The 18,788-nt window shown below is 34.7% G+C and overlaps 1 protein-coding gene across 1 annotated transcript in view; it reads left to right on the forward strand.

The window, feature by feature from the left end:
- The window catches only part of LOC104489703 (A disintegrin and metalloproteinase with thrombospondin motifs 6-like), a gene marked incomplete at its 5' end in the record, with an annotated part of 110,138 nt that overhangs the window by 55,167 nt on the left and 36,183 nt on the right, over positions 1–18,788 (forward strand). Inside the window, 2 exons of the mRNA XM_010131897.1 lie at positions 1,644–1,790; positions 11,137–11,278. Of these exons, the coding sequence (XP_010130199.1) occupies positions 1,644–1,790; positions 11,137–11,278 (289 nt within the window). The remainder of the gene's footprint in view (positions 1–1,643; positions 1,791–11,136; positions 11,279–18,788) is intronic.

Raw genomic sequence — 18,788 nt, forward strand, 5'->3', positions numbered from 1 at the left:
TAAAGGCATTACCCCTTTGGTACAGAGGCAATTCAAAAGGAAATGTTTCTGTTTGAAGTACCCCTCATCATAGGAAATAATGACAGTGAGAACTAGGTCAATAAAGCACATCTTTCATCGTAAAATTCTGGTTCAGTTTGTTGCATTGGACGCCTAAGTTCTTCCCACCAAATACATATGTTAATATTGAAGACTGAGCATAATAATTAACACTGGTCTGTAAGTTTCGCTATAATACATACATTGCTGAAATGAGGGTTTTTTTTAAAAAAAAAACTGTATTTTTTATACGCAAGGGATATTCTTCATTTGATGATACATTAATCTTTGGTGTCAAACAGACCTTTCCCATGTATAGTATCTTATATGGCTTTCTGCATCTGCGAGATATCATACGCTGAACTAGATATACGCAGGAGCTGGTAGAGACTAAGCGTTCCATAGGGAGACATCCCATAGGCAAGGAAATGATGCTTTTTTGATGAAGTTCTTCCCCAGCCTGTAGGAAACACTCATCATTCACTGGTTTGTTTTCTTACATCCATCAATTAATGGGGTTTGGAAGGAATGGTTAGCTATACCTTGTGCTTGTAGCTTGTTACGATCAGCTCCAGAGGTGAAACTGTATCCAGTGTATTGAAGCTCAGAGTAGCATGAAGATCTTGTATTTTTATACCACATTCTGGAGCAATATGTTTGGATTAATGTAACACCACTATCACTGTTTTCGGTAAAGAAAGTGGCATGAAGTGGTATTTCAGTAGATAAATGGCCACCCTCTAATTTGCTACCATTTGTATCTTCTGACAGTCAGTCCTAAAAGTTTCTAGAAAATGAAAACAGAGTGCCTCAACACATATGTGGTCCTGAATGATAAGAAATAAGGGTGTCAGTCTTTTCATCATTTACAGAAGGTTTCAAAGAACTCTTTGTTTGATACACCAACAAGTGACAGTTTTACTGCTTTGAATGTGCAGAAGCTCATTCCTTTTAGCCACTTCTCTGTCTCGTGGTCAGGGAGGCTCATATGTGTCTCAGTACCTGTCCCTCTGATTTTGTAAGCCTTGGGCCGTGTTTGGAAGAAGGAACAAATCTGACAAAGGTTAGTATTTCAAGAAGTAAGATTTTCCCCCAAGAGATTGAATGGAAATTAATCAAATGCAAACTAAGTAAATGGAGTTTTAGGAAAGTATGTACTGTTAAGAAATATTCTGTTCCTGTGCTTCATTTGTATCAGACCGGTCAGGTGTATCTTACTGACTGTCATGGAATAAAAGTAGTAATTTAACTAAAGGAAGTCTGTAATGAAAGTCTTCAAATGGATGCTCTATGAATTTATTTCTGGTTTTAATTTGATAGCGATGTCAGTGAACTATAGCTCCAAGGATGTGTTTCAGTAGTGTAGGATTTCTAAGGCATAAGGATTGTTCCGTTGTATTTCTTTTTTCCAGAGTCCTATCAACTTTGTTGTTGCAACCCTAATTGATCCTGTTTCTCTACTTAGGAGTTCTCCTGTACTAAGGAGACCTACTTGGACCTACTTCTTTTAGGTCCAACTTGATTTCTGTAAAGGTGATGTTAAGTTTTAAGAAATGTCTGATGCTGTAGAAAAGTAATGAGCTGTTTCCTCCTCTTTTGGGCAGTTTTGGTATGAATCACGATGGAATTGGAAATTCCTGTGGGACCAAAGGTCATGAAGCAGCAAAGCTAATGGCAGCTCATATTACAGCAAACACCAACCCTTTCTCTTGGTCAGCCTGCAGTCGGGATTATATCACCAGTTTCTTAGAGTAAGTAATGTCAAGAAAAACCATGAATTTTCAAAAAATTGAACATCTACCTTTCAGGGTAGATAGCAGAGATACACCAACCAGTTCTAATGCTTTGTGTTGTTAGAATGAACAGAAATACAGCAAGTGAGTTAAAATCTTTGTTTTGTAGAGCTCTTTTACTATGTAATGGTAGAAGCTTCTGCTACTTCTTTCCCCACCTTACAGTTTTAATTTATTGAAAACATTTTGAAATGGTGATCTTATCTCATTACTTCATTAATCTGAGGGTGAGAAAGAGAGAAGAGTGGAGTTCCTCTGAATGATGGGGGGTATTTTTTTTAAAATGCATGTGTAGTGTGAGGAAACCTAATGAAGGGAACAAGGTTGTAGCCCTGTTCTTTCAGATTTTTTTCATGCAGTCTTGTGGGGTTTTATCTATCAATATTCTTTAGTACTATTGGTGAGAGTATAGAGATTGTAGGAGAGGATGGCATAGATCTTTATATTAATGTTTTGAATTTGTGCTAACTTATAATTCTGTGGTGGTTTTTGTCTGGAAATAGTTTGCTTCCTGAAATTTTACTTCTGTATGAAAAATTAAAACAGTCTAAATATGTTAGTCTAAAAAATGTGCTCAGATCAATGTATTCTTTGGTATGGATGATGCATAATGAAGGTTTTGTATGTGTTTTATGTTGTAGAAGACAAACACAGAACTATGAGTTCACTCAGAACAGATTAATAACAGGATTTTTCTAAATGGTGTAAGATGGGCTTTACTGGAGCAAATGACAAAGTTTGGTAGGTTCAGTGTCACCAGTGTTACCATACCTTTGAGAAATAAAGGTTGTTCAATAATCCAGTTTCTTACTGTATTTTAGGATATGGTCTTAAACCAGTCAAGTGGTATAACCATGAGAATACTAAGAACAAAATGGGCTTCTCCCCTTTCAGGTATCTAACATCAGAATAAGGTGCTGTATTCTGAATCTCACCTGAAGGGAACTATCCACAGTGATACATTTTTGTTAGGTTGGTTTGTGTGTAGCTTCCCAGTGTGGAGAATCACATAATTGCTCCAAAAAGGTTTTAGAACTCCCTACAGAGTGAGGGGGCAGAAACAGCCATTTAATGATGGTGCTCTTGAGAGGGAAAAAAACTTGCCTACCGTTACTGTATCAGATTAAGGTATTTTGTATCTCTCAACTGAACTGAGCACCCTCCCTATTTTATGTGTTGGAGTGTTTAAGATGAGTGTCTAAACTAAAGCACGCTGAATAAGTCATCCTTACATACATGTGTGATACAGGTTTCTCACAATATAAATTGATTTTCTCAGGAGAGATACATATGTACTCATTTAACACCATTTTTTTGAAAAAATATGTATTTATACAGAATAGTTTTGTTTTACCATTACCAGTCATTTCTGTAACTTCAGCATTGTTCCCATTAGTAGTCTTTCCAGTATGTCATGCAGCCTAGTTTAAACTATGATGAAGAATACAGTTTTCGCATCTCTTCTGACAGATTATTTCACAGCTTCTGACTGTAAGCTTACAGTTCAGGTATTTTCTTGTAGCATTTGGGGGGTTGTTTCTTAATGTTACAGGTCTGCTATTCTTTGCTCATTTACTTCTATTTGTTGCTCTTCTCTGAACTCCATTTTGACTCCATAATTGTCCTGGTAAGCTGTCTGTTGATGAAGAAGTAATTAATCAGATAGCCATTAAGGTTTCTGTTATCTATGTGTTTAGAGAAAGAAATGTGGTAAAGTTATGTGGCTTATGTTATGCTGCAAATGTAATAGAGCTGGATGTTTGTTCATAAAGTTCATACACAGTTTTAAATTTCAGCCTGAGCAAATTTTCTTGTTTCTTTACTTGGTATGTATGCAATAATCTTCCAAATTTTTATTGCCAGTTAAAGTAATTCTTAGCTTGTGCCTTTCTACTTTATGTTTAATTTTAACATTTATTTTATTGTTTACTGTATCTCCATTATTATTTTCCATTCCCTACGTTTTATTCACTGTTAAGTTTTCATTTTTAAGTCTGTGGGATGCCAGTGAAATTGTAGTTACATTAGCATAAAGCCAGAATAGTACTCTGGTGAATTCTGTTTGCAATGTTCTAGTCTCTCCAGGTTTTTTGAGATACTTCCCTATCATTGCAAATGTTTGCAACTGTATTGAAATTGCTGCCATCTGTGAATGTAATAAAAAAATTCAATACTGAAAATATAAAGTGTTATTTAAGCTAGAGTAAAAAAAAATCTACACTTAACAGCTTCAATAATAAAATATATTTTATAATACTTTAGCTGTATTTTTGTGACCCAGAATGTAGATTTTTTTTTTTTTTTTTTCAAAGCCACCTTGGATAAACATTATTTTATGCATTGCAATTATGAATAGATTTTCCTATTTTATAGGTTACTGTGTTAAATAACTTACTAAAAGCCAAAGATAACTTCTCCTTCATCTAATTTTGCCATCTATTTTTAAAAATGGCATTTTAAAATCTTTTCATTATAAAAATATGCTTCATATTGTTTGTGGTTCTAATACCCTATAAATGAATTGATACTTCTTTAATTAAAAAGGTTGTTTTATTATTTCAAAAAGAGTAGTCTGTAGGTTTTTCTTCTCCGGTTTCTAGTTTTCTCTTCAGCTTTTCGTGTCATCTCCTCAGTGACAGCAGGAAGGTGTTGAGATAGAGTTACACAGGTAGCTGCAGGACAGCTGTCAGAAGTCTTGATGACTTCTTTTTACCTGTTCACACTTTTCCTTAAGGCAGAACAGCTTATGAGCAGATACTCTTCTGTTGCAGAAAATGATGGGTGAGCAAGAAGTGAAGAAAAAGAGCGACTTTCATGTGGTAGCAATTCCCTGACTCCTCCTGTAGGAGCAGAAATATCTGCATCCAGACAGGAAAAAATATTTCCTTTTTTTCTAATGATTCATCATAACTTAGTAACAGATGAAGAAAATGCTGATTTAGAGCTTCAGAGGCAAAGCCTCAAAAGCCTCTGCCTGTGTCTTCAAATAGATTAGACTCTGCCCCCTTTTTTTCCATTTTTCCTCAAGAACAGGAAACCAGGTGGGATGGGACTCAGTAGACTACAAGTAGACTGTTTTATTCTGTGTTGAATTCGTATATCTAGTTTAGGATTCATTTGGCTAAGTTTAACAAGAAATATAGAACATGATGTGATGAAATGCAGATGCTCAAGCAGAAGCCTGAAACCCCGAGTCTCTATGACGTACCACAATTTATCAGGCTTGAATCTGCATATGAATTTGGGCAGGGCTGTCATGGCACCAGGATAATGTAACTGGAATGAACTTTGCTAAAAGCTTATTATGTGTTCACGGTATTATGAGTGGTAAGGTAGATTAATGTAGATTTACTGGTTTAACAGCTTGGGTCACCATTTGCTACAAAAGTTTGGTGCTGTGTGGCATTTTGTAGTATAGATACTGCATTGTCCTTTGTCATCAGGCAGAAACATTTTGATACAGAAGTCATCATGATAACACTCAAAGTAGGGCCTCATCCTTCTCTTCCTGAATACTTTCTTAAAACTACTTTTCAGACTGAGGCTACTGAGGAGTAGCCATTAAGTGTCATTTAGAAGGTATCAATTCAGTCAGGCACTAATTGGGAAAAGAATTTATTTTGTGGGATGGCTGAATAGAGGATAAATATGGATCAAAGATGACAATAAGAAAAAACTAATATATCTATTAGCAATAGATATATTGCTAATATATCTATCGAAACTCTGAAGAAGGATGGCCAGCCAGCACAGGTTCTGGAATGGCCAAATATTTTTTTTTCTGGGAAAAATATTCCTTCTAGCACATAATAGCTATTGTCTTATCTAGCTTTATGTAGTGGAAGATTAACTGAATTCAGTTCATCAGCTGCATTGCTCATAAGTGCTTTAGAGTGGCTTTAAATTTTACTAACTTTTTATGGAACTAAATGCAGAAATGCTCACTGAGAATCGAAGGCTTGAAGAGCAGTGTCAGAGAATAGATTCTTGTGAGAGGAGTAGAAACCCTTAATGTCTGTTTATAGGAGAAATGAACTGGGCCTGAAAATGTTGTTTGTGACTGAAAAACAGTTAGGATACATTTCATGTGTACACACAACACACATATATATGCATACATATATACATATGCTGCATACAATGGAATGTATCCTGACTGTTTATATATATATATAAAAAACATGTAATTTTTATTATATCCAGAATATATTTATACAGTGTGCCTATAAAACCATGCAGATACCTAGACGTAAAGAAGATAATTTCTGCTTAGAATTCTATATTCATTTACTTATGTGTTTTGTAATAACATAGTCTGGGTGATTTCTGGAATCATAGTTTGTTAATCTTGCAAGTATTGGATAGGAGAAAGAAGAAGCTGGATGGCCAACTCTGTCTTTCAAAGTAGGATTGTCTTTTGAAGATGAATGCAGATGCACCAAGAGCCTTTAGACTATTTGAATATGTAAAGATCTATCACAGAAAATTCTTAAAGAGTCTCTAGGATTGGCATACAGCAGGATTTAGATCTGAGACTACACCTTTCTAACTCTGGAAAGGAACCAAAATGATTGTGGTCCAAGCAAGCCCATGTAGACGATATAAAAAATTACTCAGTGTTTGGGCCCAGATGTCATCTACCCAAGAATCTTGGACATGCAAGTGGATATGCAAGATAAATACAGGATGTGGCTCTATATGCCTCTTATGCTATCTGTAGCATATTAGCCAGTCCCCTGGCACTTCCAGAGATAATATTGAACTTTTAAATACAAGCCAAGACTAGGTCACACTAATTCTCCCAAAATTTCATCTATCTCTCTACAAATCAGTAGAGAAAATTTACATTCAGTATTATCTGTTGGCCTACACATCGGATTATAATTTGCTTGTTTTTTCTTTACAGTTCACTAAGATTTGTTTTTTTCATAGCTAACGTGGTTGAATAAAAAGTGTCTGTTCCGAATTACTGTAAATTTCTGAAACTTTGAAAGTCTTACGTTTTGCTTAAAAGGCTACCCAGTTTTAAAAAAAAAAAAATTCCGTAATCATGGGCTGGTAATATGTTTTTGAGTATTGACTTTGCCTCTTGGGTTATTTAAATTTAAAGAAATTGTAAAGGGCAGAATCATCAGCAGATTCCCCTTAACTTGTAGAATGTTTGATGAAATACATATAGAGCAACAAATTGGCCTTATATTTTATAGCTTAGTGTCTCTCAAACTCTCAAGGCCAGATACCAGTAGATTTTGGTAGGTGGATCATTTTGATAGATGAATCAATAGAATTTTCCTATTACGGATGCTGGAAATTATTCAAGCAAAGGAAGAATGCTTTGGAATGCAGACTATACCAAGGAGGAAAGAGTACATTAAAGAAATAGCAAATAATCTACTACCAAACAAAAGAAAAATTGAGTATTATGAAAAGATTGTGCAAAATTAGAGAGTCTTTGCTGTGAAATAGATAGCAGGATGCAGGGCCAGCCTTACATGAAATATTGGAAAGAAGTAGAATTTATCATCAGAGTGAGTGGTAAATCCAGATCAGTATCCAAATTTCTTTAACATTCAAGAATGTTTTCATTTAGTAATCCTGTTCTGGTTCATTTTAATTTTAAACATACCACTCCAAATCACACTTCTATTACTTTTGCCCTGTTTCTGTAAATTTTTATGTTGCTATCTGTTGACTGTTGAGTAATCTGCAGATTTCATTCATTAATGTGAAGTTAAGCAATTTTTGTAACCTGTACAGAAATATATGCTGGTACTCCCTAAAAATCCTGAGTTTTTACTTGGGAAAAGTATGCAATAACTATGAAGTAAGAATTCTGTTAGGAGCCAAGTGTTGTGTATAGGCACATAAATAATTCATGGTCTTATATGTATGTATATGCATAAAATTGTACTGTTTATAGTTAAATTTTACTTTCTTCCCCCTGTATTTTTATGGGTAATTCAGTAACAAAATTAAATAAAATACGATGTCTACTATCCATATATTTAGGTATAGGATGGTTTAGCTATTTTAGGTAATTACAGATGTTTATAGTATGTTTAATTTATGATCATTAATCATATCTTGTATTATAGTTCACATCATTACGAATGAACCAATTCTGTAACATTCAAAACCTATTTTCAGTGGCAGTGTTCTCGTACATTTCCTTCAGCCACTGAATGAGTTGTGTTGTACTGTGTGTGTTGCTGAGACATTTGGGAATAGGTGCTATAATAGGAGCATAAACTCTGAAAGGTTTTTGCTTTTTAAACTCCATGGTTTTTGCATTTTCTCTACGTTGTCCTTGGATACAACAGCAATGTCTGTGCAGAGGTGATGATCCTCAGTTTTGTATTCTTCAGTCTGTAAAGATTCTAACACTGGGTCATTGAATCCGTGTTTGCTGTGAGTTTGATCAAGCAGTTAGCAGTAATAGCATATCTGAGACAGTAAGCTTTCTGTAGTATCCTCGGTATTCTTCCAAACAGAAGATTAACTGGCTAACCTGTGATATTAAAATAAAAAACCCCAATATTTAAATTATATTGTAGAGTGTTTTACAAAGATAATTTGAGACAGTACACTGGAATATTGGGATGAAATTGAAATAAACTTAGCTATTTTGTAATTGAAATGATGAAACTATGTTCCATAAAGGTTATTTGGGCATTTTTTTCCCTTCCTGCTATCTTTTTTATATCAACACGAAGGGCTTTTTTCACCTTTGTGGGTCTGGTTGGTAATAATTATTCGATCTCTATAAAGTGTCATGATACCATTATTCTTCTTGCACCCTTTTGGTTCATTCTCCTAGATTTAGCATATTTTTTTCTTGAATATCTGGGATTTGCTAGAGCAAAGAGAAAGGGAGAAGAACAAGGACATAGTCTCAAGAGTCTTTTACACCAGTCCTGAGTCCAGTAGAAGTTGTCTGGGAAGCTTATGTGGTCCTCAGGTTCATCCCTTGCAGAGCTTTGGTGAGGCCTTTCATTATCCTTGGACAGTCCCTGGTTTTACTAATGTGTTCTGTAACACATGCTATTTCTTGTCCAATTCACACAATAAGTATCAGGTACTCACTAAGCTTGTAAAATGTGTCAATTTTGTTCAATTACTTGAGAGAAGTAATAGAACTGAGGCAGAAGGAAGAGAGAAACAGATTTCATTCTGAGAGGTTGTGTTGTAAAGTAGCTAGTAAGTGAATGACTGCTTAGTAGTAATTTTCTTGCTTTTTTACTACTACAGCAATATTTCACTGCAGTGCAAATCCTGTCATTAGAGCAGAAGAGACCTATTTTTGTATTTACTACAAGGATTTTGACATTTGTGGGATTGTATGTCTTGTGGAGTAGGTATAGACTTTAATTTACAAGTTTGGTGGATTTAAATATTTTGTTCTGTTTCTGTAATGTAATTCATGCAGGGTTACATATGCCTCTGGTGAGATTCGCTGAAGGTAATGAGGTTTTTTAAATGCTGTGCCCTTGTCCATCTGTTTACAGGATCACAGTTCACAGACCAAACTCTGCAGTACGGGTATTTATGGAAATGTTCCCATTAAATGCAATGCTAGCCCAAGTTGATGTCAAATGCTAAACTTCACACTGCATGTTTAAGCCAAGTTTCTACCTGCACTTTGGTTTGGGCAATGCAGAAAAATCAGATTGTATTTGAGTTATTTTCATTTTGTATTGTTAACATGTACTCCTCATACATGCCAAATACAACACTGAAATAGTAGAAAAGAATGTAGGATAGTTTTCCAACTTTTGTTACTAGAAAATGTATATCCTTGCAATAATTAAAACAGGAATAAAGGGGCAAGTGTATTATTAATTTTTTATGCCAGAACTATACAGCTGGTATTTTACAGGTAGACTTCAGCTGAGGGAGTGTGTGTGTATGTATGTGTATGTAGGTGAACCACACTAAAATTGCATGGATTAGTAAATGAATATAATATTTTTTTCAGTATTTACATAGTTAATTGCCTTAGTTGTAGTTTGCTGCCTTTTGAAATGGTCAGCTGTTGTTTTGTGGCTTTGTTTTTTCCAAAAGGTTCATTGTGGAATTTCAGAGAATTGAATAAATTAGGGTTAAAATAAGAACGTAAAATGTGTAGTTAAAGGAGGCTTTTTGCTCTGTTTTTATCTGCAGATGAAAAATACAGAAAATTGGAGTTCTCCAAAAAACAGTGTAGAACATTCACTTCTGAAATTATGTTCCTTTGGCAAGGTGCATGGAAAAGATTTGGGAAAAAAAACATAAGTGCTGGCAAAATTTGTAGGAATGTTGGAAAAAAATTTAAAGTGTTGGCATAAGAATTCTTTAAAAATCCTCACTTGTTCACATGTGAAATGAAAGTAAAAAAGCATCTGTCCTCTTTTATGCACACTATCTAAATAAAACTGAATCATTATATTTAGCAAAGTACAAAGTGCAGAACTCTGTCTGCATTTGGCTCTCTTTATTATTTATTCCACTACACTAAAATATTGTGGTTATATGGGCATATGCTGGGGAAAAAAACCCCATCAATCACCAAACAAAACAGTGAATATAAAAGAAGAAAATGTTAAAGTTTTCAAAGATGATGATTGTAGTTCCAACATTAAATTTTTAGATTAAATATTATTTATACAGTAGAAAAGATCTTGGATCCATACAAATTTTTTTGCACACCCTAGTACAAGTAAATTTTAAGTTCCTGCAGAATTTTCACCCCTGTAACTATTTTGTTCACTCAAATGGAAAAGCAGGTTAAGGTCCTAATGCTATAAACATCTAGTCATATTGAAATTTAAATGTGTTTTACATAAACCAACTGAGCTGCTCATATCTATAAGATCGTACATAAAGTTGTTTGATCGATCAGAAGGGTCATTAATAATTGTAAGCAGAATTTCTTCTTTTTGCTTGATTTGTTTATTTTTCATTCTGTGACCAAATGTAGCTATTCTTCAGTGAACACAAATAGGAATCTTAAAATAGAAATGAAAATCAGTCTTGTGTGGCTCAGAAATTATCACACTTTTAAAAAGGATAATATATGATATCTATTTCACAATCTAAAATAAGCATTTTTGTTAATAATATTGATGAAAAGAATATTTTAATATCTTAATTTCCCTCTAATTATTTTTTCTTTTTACTATGGGTGTACCATCTTACTGTTTGTTTATTGCAATCATACTTGTTTCACACCCAGTGCTGTTAAAAGTAAGAACTAGATACATGATATCATTACTGTGGTTTACAGTCAGTAGAATTCCTAATTGATTTGGTCCTTTATGTTGAACAGTTCGGGCCGTGGTACTTGCCTTGATAATGAGCCTCCCAAGCGTGACTTTCTTTATCCAGCTGTGGCCCCAGGTCAGGTGTATGATGCTGATGAACAGTGTCGCTTCCAGTATGGAGCAACATCCCGCCAATGTAAATATGGGGTAAGAAGTCTTAATCCTTATGCTGAGTGTTCTGCTTAGTCATTTGTATATATTCCTTTATGACATAAATCGTTAGTTAGATGCAGAAGTGGGTTACAGATTTCTGATAGCATGTCTGGTGCCATATACGTAAGCAAAGGGTACGTTTAAATCCTTATGCTGCATCTTTTGCTTGAGTCATTTGTGTGTACTGTACACCAAAGAGTGTGGGTAACAATGAGCTGGAGAAAGCATTCTTTAATTTTAGGAATAAAAAGAGCCCAAAACACTTGATCCTGCTTTTTATAAAGTGTATTACAGAATTTTCTCTGATTTCAGTTAAATGAGATCAGTTTCATGTTGTATTAATCTTGACACATGAACTCTTGTATTGGCTTTAACTTTTCAATGTAAAGCTACATTTTGAAATCACTTTTGTAGTTTTGGTTTATCAAGTCTGGTTTTCCTTTTTTTTTTTTTTTTTTTCCCTCCTGACATTTAGTTTGTTGTTTCTCACATTGTTCAGATCTTTTTTTTTTTTTGGAAAGATGAATTATGGTTATGGGAACAGAGGAACTGTGAAGCTAGATAGATGAATGAAATACTGAATAGCTGAGTACTAGCAAAGCTTTGGGTGCAAGTGCCGGTGTACAATAATTAAGGTAAATATATTTACAGTAGAAATAAAAGCCTTTGCATTTAGACCATTATACAATATATTTATAAATTCTTAGAATTTTGCAGCCTGAAGTAAGTAGTAAAAGGATGCTTTCTGCTGTGCTTGTTATCAAATAATCAGCTGAGACTAAGTTAAATAAACCTTGAAAACATATCTAATGGTTTTAAAGTAAGTAGTTTTACGAATATTTTAATTTTTAGATTATTCAGATAAAACAACGTAACAAATTTATACTCTATTTAGTTCTCTAAAGGCTAGCTACAAAGCAAGTCCATTTTTAATATCTCTGGGGTGATAAATACAGTATTATACTTGGGATTCCTCTTTAGCAAATCACATTGTGCAAAGGATTTAAAAACTGTATGTAGCTGGCTGCCTAGCTCACTGGCTCTGCTACTCCTGATCACTCATCAAACCTCTTTTGGCCTTTAAGTTCTCACCACCACTGTTGTTTAAGGGTACTGTTTCCTCTCACTACATCTAAGTCGTAGATTTTTTTTTTCTTTTTTTCTGTACAAATTCTGACCATATGCACGCTTTCATTTTCAGACTAAGGAAATCTGCAGGTATTTAATTCCTGATTTATAGGACAGCCTTTGGAGATATACTGCATTTTAAATTAAACTAGAAAGTTAATAATGGGCAAAATCTGGCTATTCCACATGTATGTTATTTTTTTTCAAACACTGTTAAACTATGTAATCGTTGTGACAGTCATGCTGCACAGTACACTTTCTGTCTTAGACCACAAGGAGTTGGAAGTAATGAAGATGTGTAGGTAATCGTGGCTTTCTGCCTTCTTTCTTTTTGTTTTAAAGCTTTTGTTGGGATTACCTTATAGTTAAAAACAATGAGGTTGACATATAATTTAGGCAATAGTTAAAAGAAGTTAAGCCTTCATAGGACTTTACCAGTCCTCTGTCCTGATACAGTGTATTGCATTCCATCATTGTGCTATCAGTGTGAGCATAACTTTCAAGTGCCTTAGAAAAAACTCCCTGTTTTTAATAACAGGACTCAGACTGCACGTATATTATGTAAGAGTTTATTGTAGAAATCTGGTAATATCCATTCTAAGAAATCATATGCATTTATAATAGCATGTACATTAAAAATATTATGCACTATGGCCTTAATGCTCTGAAAATGTAACCATGGTAATTACTATCATACAGATTTCAAGTGATAATTTTGAAGTGGGGGAAAAGAAAGTGTCTTTGGAAGGTGGTAATTCGGATCGAAAAATTCCACATAAGAAAGACCTAATCATATATGAAAGGGTTTGTAGAAGAGTGATGGAACTAGATTTAAATACCATTAAAGGCTATCTTGAGTACTCTGCTTAGCTCTTTCATTATCAAAAGTAAACAGCCAGTGCTTGGATATTGCTATTTGATGTACTATTCACACATGAAGATACCATGAATCATCCATTGGCCTTACTCTAACATGTGCAATTAGAGATGGAAAAACACAGTAAAAAATACATAGTTAACAGTGGACCTAGTTTTTATTTGAAGTACCTGGTGAAAAAGGGGTAGAGCAGGAATTCCAACATATGGTTTAGTGACCCAGAAAGAAAAGCTAAAGGGAAAATTTCAGAGAAAATTGCCTTTTTCTCTTGCTCGTGTTCTTTACTGATTTGTGATACGAGACATGGTAAGAGAAACTGCCAAACTCTCAAATCAAAGGCCAAAAAATTACAAGTCTCCTTTGGACCCTGATGTAGGTGTTGAGATGGTTGGTGTTTTTAAAGTAACTTTGAAAAATCTTAGTATTCTTTCTCCTTTGGAATTCTTTTGTAATGTCTTATTAACCTTTAGTAAAATTATCTCTTTGAAACATCTAAGTTTATTGTTAATCTGTTTTCATTGTCTTTTCTCCCATGTTTCCTCCTCCGTTCTCTCTGATGTTTATTTTAAACTGTTGCTTGTGCTCATAGATCATGTCTGAATCCTGCAAAAAATTTTCCACTTTTAAGTACCTGCATCCTTTCTCACTTAAGAACTTGATGTTAAAATACATGGAGAGATGTTTGACAATTAAGCATCACAAAGTACTAAAGGGCCTGTAAGTTTCTGCCTTTCTATGTGTGTGTTTTCTGACAAAGAGCCAATTTGACTTTAAAAGGAGCTCTGTGTAGTTGTTTTCATACTATTTTAAGTACTAGACCTAATTAAACTGTTTAGTCCCTTACACACACAACTGTTTCGGCAAAAGCGTTGTGGCTATTGGTCGGATTTCCCAGTGTTATTCAGTGCATTAAGTCAGACAGGAATTCAAATGATGTAGTTCCTTGAGCTAAAAACTATGTGTTAGCAAGTTGATGGTGATCTTTCTGATGTTATATGTGCATTGGTCTTTATACTATACTTTCTACCATTTCTGATGCAGGGGCAACTTTAGAGAATTTGAGTGAAGAAATAGGTACTTTGAATAAAGAATTGAGAGGCATTTTCTCAAGCTACTTAAAATATTTCATTTTTAGGGTAGACTTTCAGATTCAGGAGAATGTTAAATTTATGACTTACAGTGAAGCAAATTATTATATGGTGGAAAATTCACCGTATAATACTGACTCATAGTTTTTTTTCTGAAGGCAATACATGCTTTCAGTTGTCTCATTGGAGTCACTGGAGAAGGAGATTTTGAGGTGATTAGGAACAGTGCTAGTTCCTGTTCATTTGTGCAGTTACTGGGTATGCTACATTTTCTAGGGTGATGCAGTGTCAATTCTCTTCTGCTCATTGACAAGCATGCTCTGTTTTTATGCCAGTTCCCTGGTAGTTCAGAACCTTTTTCAATCCTTTTTTTAGGTGAGTGTAAGGAGACCTTTTTTCCTCGGTTCCTTACCTCCTTAACCTTTGAGCATCTGCCTAGTAACAGTTGGCTGTGGGCTGTTGCTGGGTTCCAGCCTTGACTTTGAATTTCTGTTTTATGAGTTTAAATTACCTAGAATATAACTGACTGTAATGTACTGATTTTGTCATTCAGAATAATGCTTTGCTTTAGAGCCAGTCCCCATGTTTTTAGGACAGAGGCTAAAACCTGCGACATTTTAAGAGTAATACTTTATGCATATGGTTGATATTGCTCTGGGTTTCAGAGATAGTGCCTTACAATTATTTGGTATATTTTTTTTTGCTATTTATGCTTTTCCACCATCACTGGTGACAGTAAGTATTTATAGTAGGGGGAAAAGGGGACAAACTCTCATTTTCTTTGCACATGCATGGCTTCACTGAAATCAGCAGGACTATCCTTTGGATTTCATACTAGAGTTCAACACATCAGGTAGCGTATTTTAGCTGATGACATATAGCTCTCTTCTTCATCATGGTCTTATGTTTGCAGTTAAGTCTCCAGTTAGTTTGCCATCAGAAATAGCTTTAAACTCAAATACCAGGTTTTATTCGCATTTTGTTAGTGCATTTTTTGGGGACAGATAGAGTTCAAGCTATGAATTTACTGCTTGTAGAGAGCCAGAATGACGGTATATTCTTAGAATAAAGAGATGCCCTGCAGTCTTCAATAACTCCCTTGCATTAATTGTCTCTAGGAAGTTTTCAGTGAGTTATGGGGAGTGGCCATACGGTTAATTACCATTAATGGAAAGTTGCTTGGGAAGTGTGGACTATAGAAATACAGGACATGGAGCTGTCATACCTTAACTGCTTCCTAGTTTCCCACATACCAGTTCAGAGAAGGATAGTTTAGCCAAATTAGTTAGTAATGACCAAAACATTTGTCAGATAACTTTCAAATCTCAGAGAGTAAACAAATTGCTATACACAATGGTTCTACAATATTTCTTCTAAGGCAATGTAGCCTGAATTACAATTGATCATTGTAATTGGGTGATACAAACTTTAATGTTAGTGAATTAAACTGTCAGATTTTTCATTAAATGCTTATGTGATTTATTTCAGTTAAATAAATAGAGGTATTAAGCTTCATGTAGGGTTTTTATAGGAAGGTGGAAGCAGATTCTGGAAGCTGTTTTTTTCAGAAGGCAGAGAAGCCACTGGTGTATCTGCACCAGAACTACCAGTTCCCTTTTGTTTCCTCACCTGTTGATACTGTGACTAGGATTAACATTCAGTTAGATAGATAGCAGATAGTAACTTAGATAGTAGATAGTACTTAGTAACTCACTGAAAAGTGACTTTTCTTTTTTTCTCCAGCTTCATAGATCATAACTATGGCTAAGTTGCTTTATGCCTGGTGTTTGTTACCAAAGCGTAAGTAGTTCAGTCACATTTATATTGTGGTGCTCACAAATGGATGTTAAAAGTATCTGTAGGCAGAGTGGAATTGAAGATCCTGTTATTACAGTCTGTCATTTTTTATCAACCTTTCCGTTATTTATTTCTTCAGGTCTTTCTGGTCATGTGCCAAACCTCTCATCACTATTGTGCAGGCCTTTTGCGTTTAGAATTATTGAAGTTTCAGGTTTTACTTGTGGAGAGACTTACAGGATCATGCTATCATTAAAAACATTTGGAACATTTCAGCTTTATTCTTAAAGTGAATTTTGTTCCTTCCTGTTTTTTATATTGGGATGTGTATGACCAAGGGAAATTTCAGAAGGTTTCCTCTTTCTGAATCCTGAAGTAGTTTTATATCCTCTGGCAAGTTCCTGATGTCCCCTTTCTTCTTTCCTAGGTCTATCTTGTCTCCAAAAGTCCTTCTCTCTCTCCCTCTCTCCCCTTCTCTCTCTCTCTCTCTCTCTCTCACCAATATACCTGGATCTTATGAAAGGTGTTTCAAAAGTGCAAGGGGAAGCTAGTGATCAAAGCTGGAGTAGTGTATTAAATGGTAGTAGAAGCAATAATGAGATTCCAGATACTGGAGTGTGGTTGGAATAAAGATGGAATAGGTCACACGGGTTTGAAAGGGAAGATGCTGCTTGGAGGTGACTGACCTTGTGGGGATTCTGTACTTTCCATAGGGTTCACATAAGCACCCAATACTTAGGGAAGAGTGCTGGTAACTTAGTATTGAATATACAATTTAAGCTTTGAATTCTAGTTCACATTCTTTAAACATATTGTGATTCATAACATGCTGCACCACTTGTAGGGGAGCACTAAAAAGGTAACTTTTGGGTGCTTATCTGAACTAAACTTTGAACGTTCTGAAGTTCACCCGTATTTATAGTCTTCTAGTTTTTATTGTGTTGCCAGCAGTATTTCGAGACTGAGGCTGAAAGTACTCTAGGTTGATGCCTTTCAGATCCAAATTGTAAGATAAAATTTAAGCTAGTTATTTTCATGCTCTATTTTAGCAAATGCTCATCAAGAGATGCAGCATCTTATAGGTTAAACATGCTGAAATAACACAAAATCCTAATATTTAAAAACCTGACAAACAACATACGACCCCTCCCCCCAAACTGTCATAGTTCAATGTGCATTGTGAATGCATTTCCATCTTTTTTTTTTTTTTTAGTATTATGGGCCAAATTGCTAACTTTTGTTGGAGGCTTTCGTTAGTGTTAAAAACACTAAGAACAACACAGCAATTTCATCTTTGCTCATATTACTGAGTTTTCACTGTGCTGTATTGTTACCGTTTATGATGATTATGATATGGGATGCTTAGATGTTACATATTTAGAAATGCCTATATGTAACTCTGCATGACACAACAGAAGGAGGCTCCATCTTTGATAACACTTAGGGAAAAAGAAGATAATATGATTTGCTGTTGTTTTTTCTCTAGATGGGTTCAGCTTTGCTTAATTTACGGCAAATACAAGCATCCTAATTTCAAACTGAAGTCATGGAGCCCTAAGATACACTGTTACAGGTTGTCATCTGTCTTGTCTTGATCTTGTGAAAGGCCTCAGCTTCAGTTTATGTTTCCTGGATTTTTTAAATGCTTTCCCTTGTTTGCTTTACAAATTAGTAGTCACTACATCCACACATTTAGAGACTGACTTTGAGGTCATTGATTAATTTTTAAATTATTCTTCTTTCTCCTAGCTTCAGTAAATTATTCACACAAATTTATTGTTGGCAGAAGATATGTTAGCTTCATCCAGTATCCACCAATGAAAAGGAGGCTACCCTAAAGGGTCACCTTAGGTTGGTGGGTGGGAGTAGGTGTGTGTGCATACCTGTTAGTGAAGGAAAAAAAAACAGTATATTTTCTACTAGTGATTTTGGGGCTGACCTTTCCTCCTATGTTTTTAAGCTTGGCTTACTGAAAACAGTGGCTTCGATGGGCTGGTGGTAGTAAGGAAATAGGTCAAATCAGTAACTGTGAAACTAAGGTAATACCAGGTATAGTGTTGAGCTGAAGAACAGAGAAGTTTATGTACCTTATTCAGAATTTCTCTATTACCTCTCCAAAATCAGCTGAAAATAAAGAAGACATATCCATAGTGTTACCTGATATAATTCCATTCTCATTTAGTGAAATAGTACAGATGGATTTTCTTTTCTTTTTAACTGTCTTATTTGTTTTCAAATTACTCTTAATATTATTTTTCATTTCATGTACAGGATGATGGAGAATATACCTCAGAATCTACTCTTTCTTTTAAATGCAGAACAGCAGGGGAAAATAAACAACTTCTTGTATAAGTTTGGCTGTATTTAAAAGAAATTACAAGAATACTTTCTGGTTTTAATATAAATTACTTCTACAAATTGATACGTTGTGTTACTTTATTTGATAACTTGTCTGTGTTTTCCATAAATGAATATTCGGTTTATTTTGGGATATTGTATGTCTGCCTCAAACAGAACTCCTTTTTGATTTAAGCAGAGGTTTTTGCTCAAATATTAGTAGTATGATACAGCCCATAGGTGGTTTTTTTTTTTTTTTGTCTTTAGGGGTTTACTG

The sequence above is a fragment of the Buceros rhinoceros genome, unplaced genomic scaffold (genome assembly GCF_000710305.1).
Source record: "Buceros rhinoceros silvestris isolate BGI_N320 unplaced genomic scaffold, ASM71030v1 scaffold5482, whole genome shotgun sequence".
NCBI classification, from domain to species: Eukaryota; Metazoa; Chordata; class Aves; order Bucerotiformes; family Bucerotidae; genus Buceros; species Buceros rhinoceros.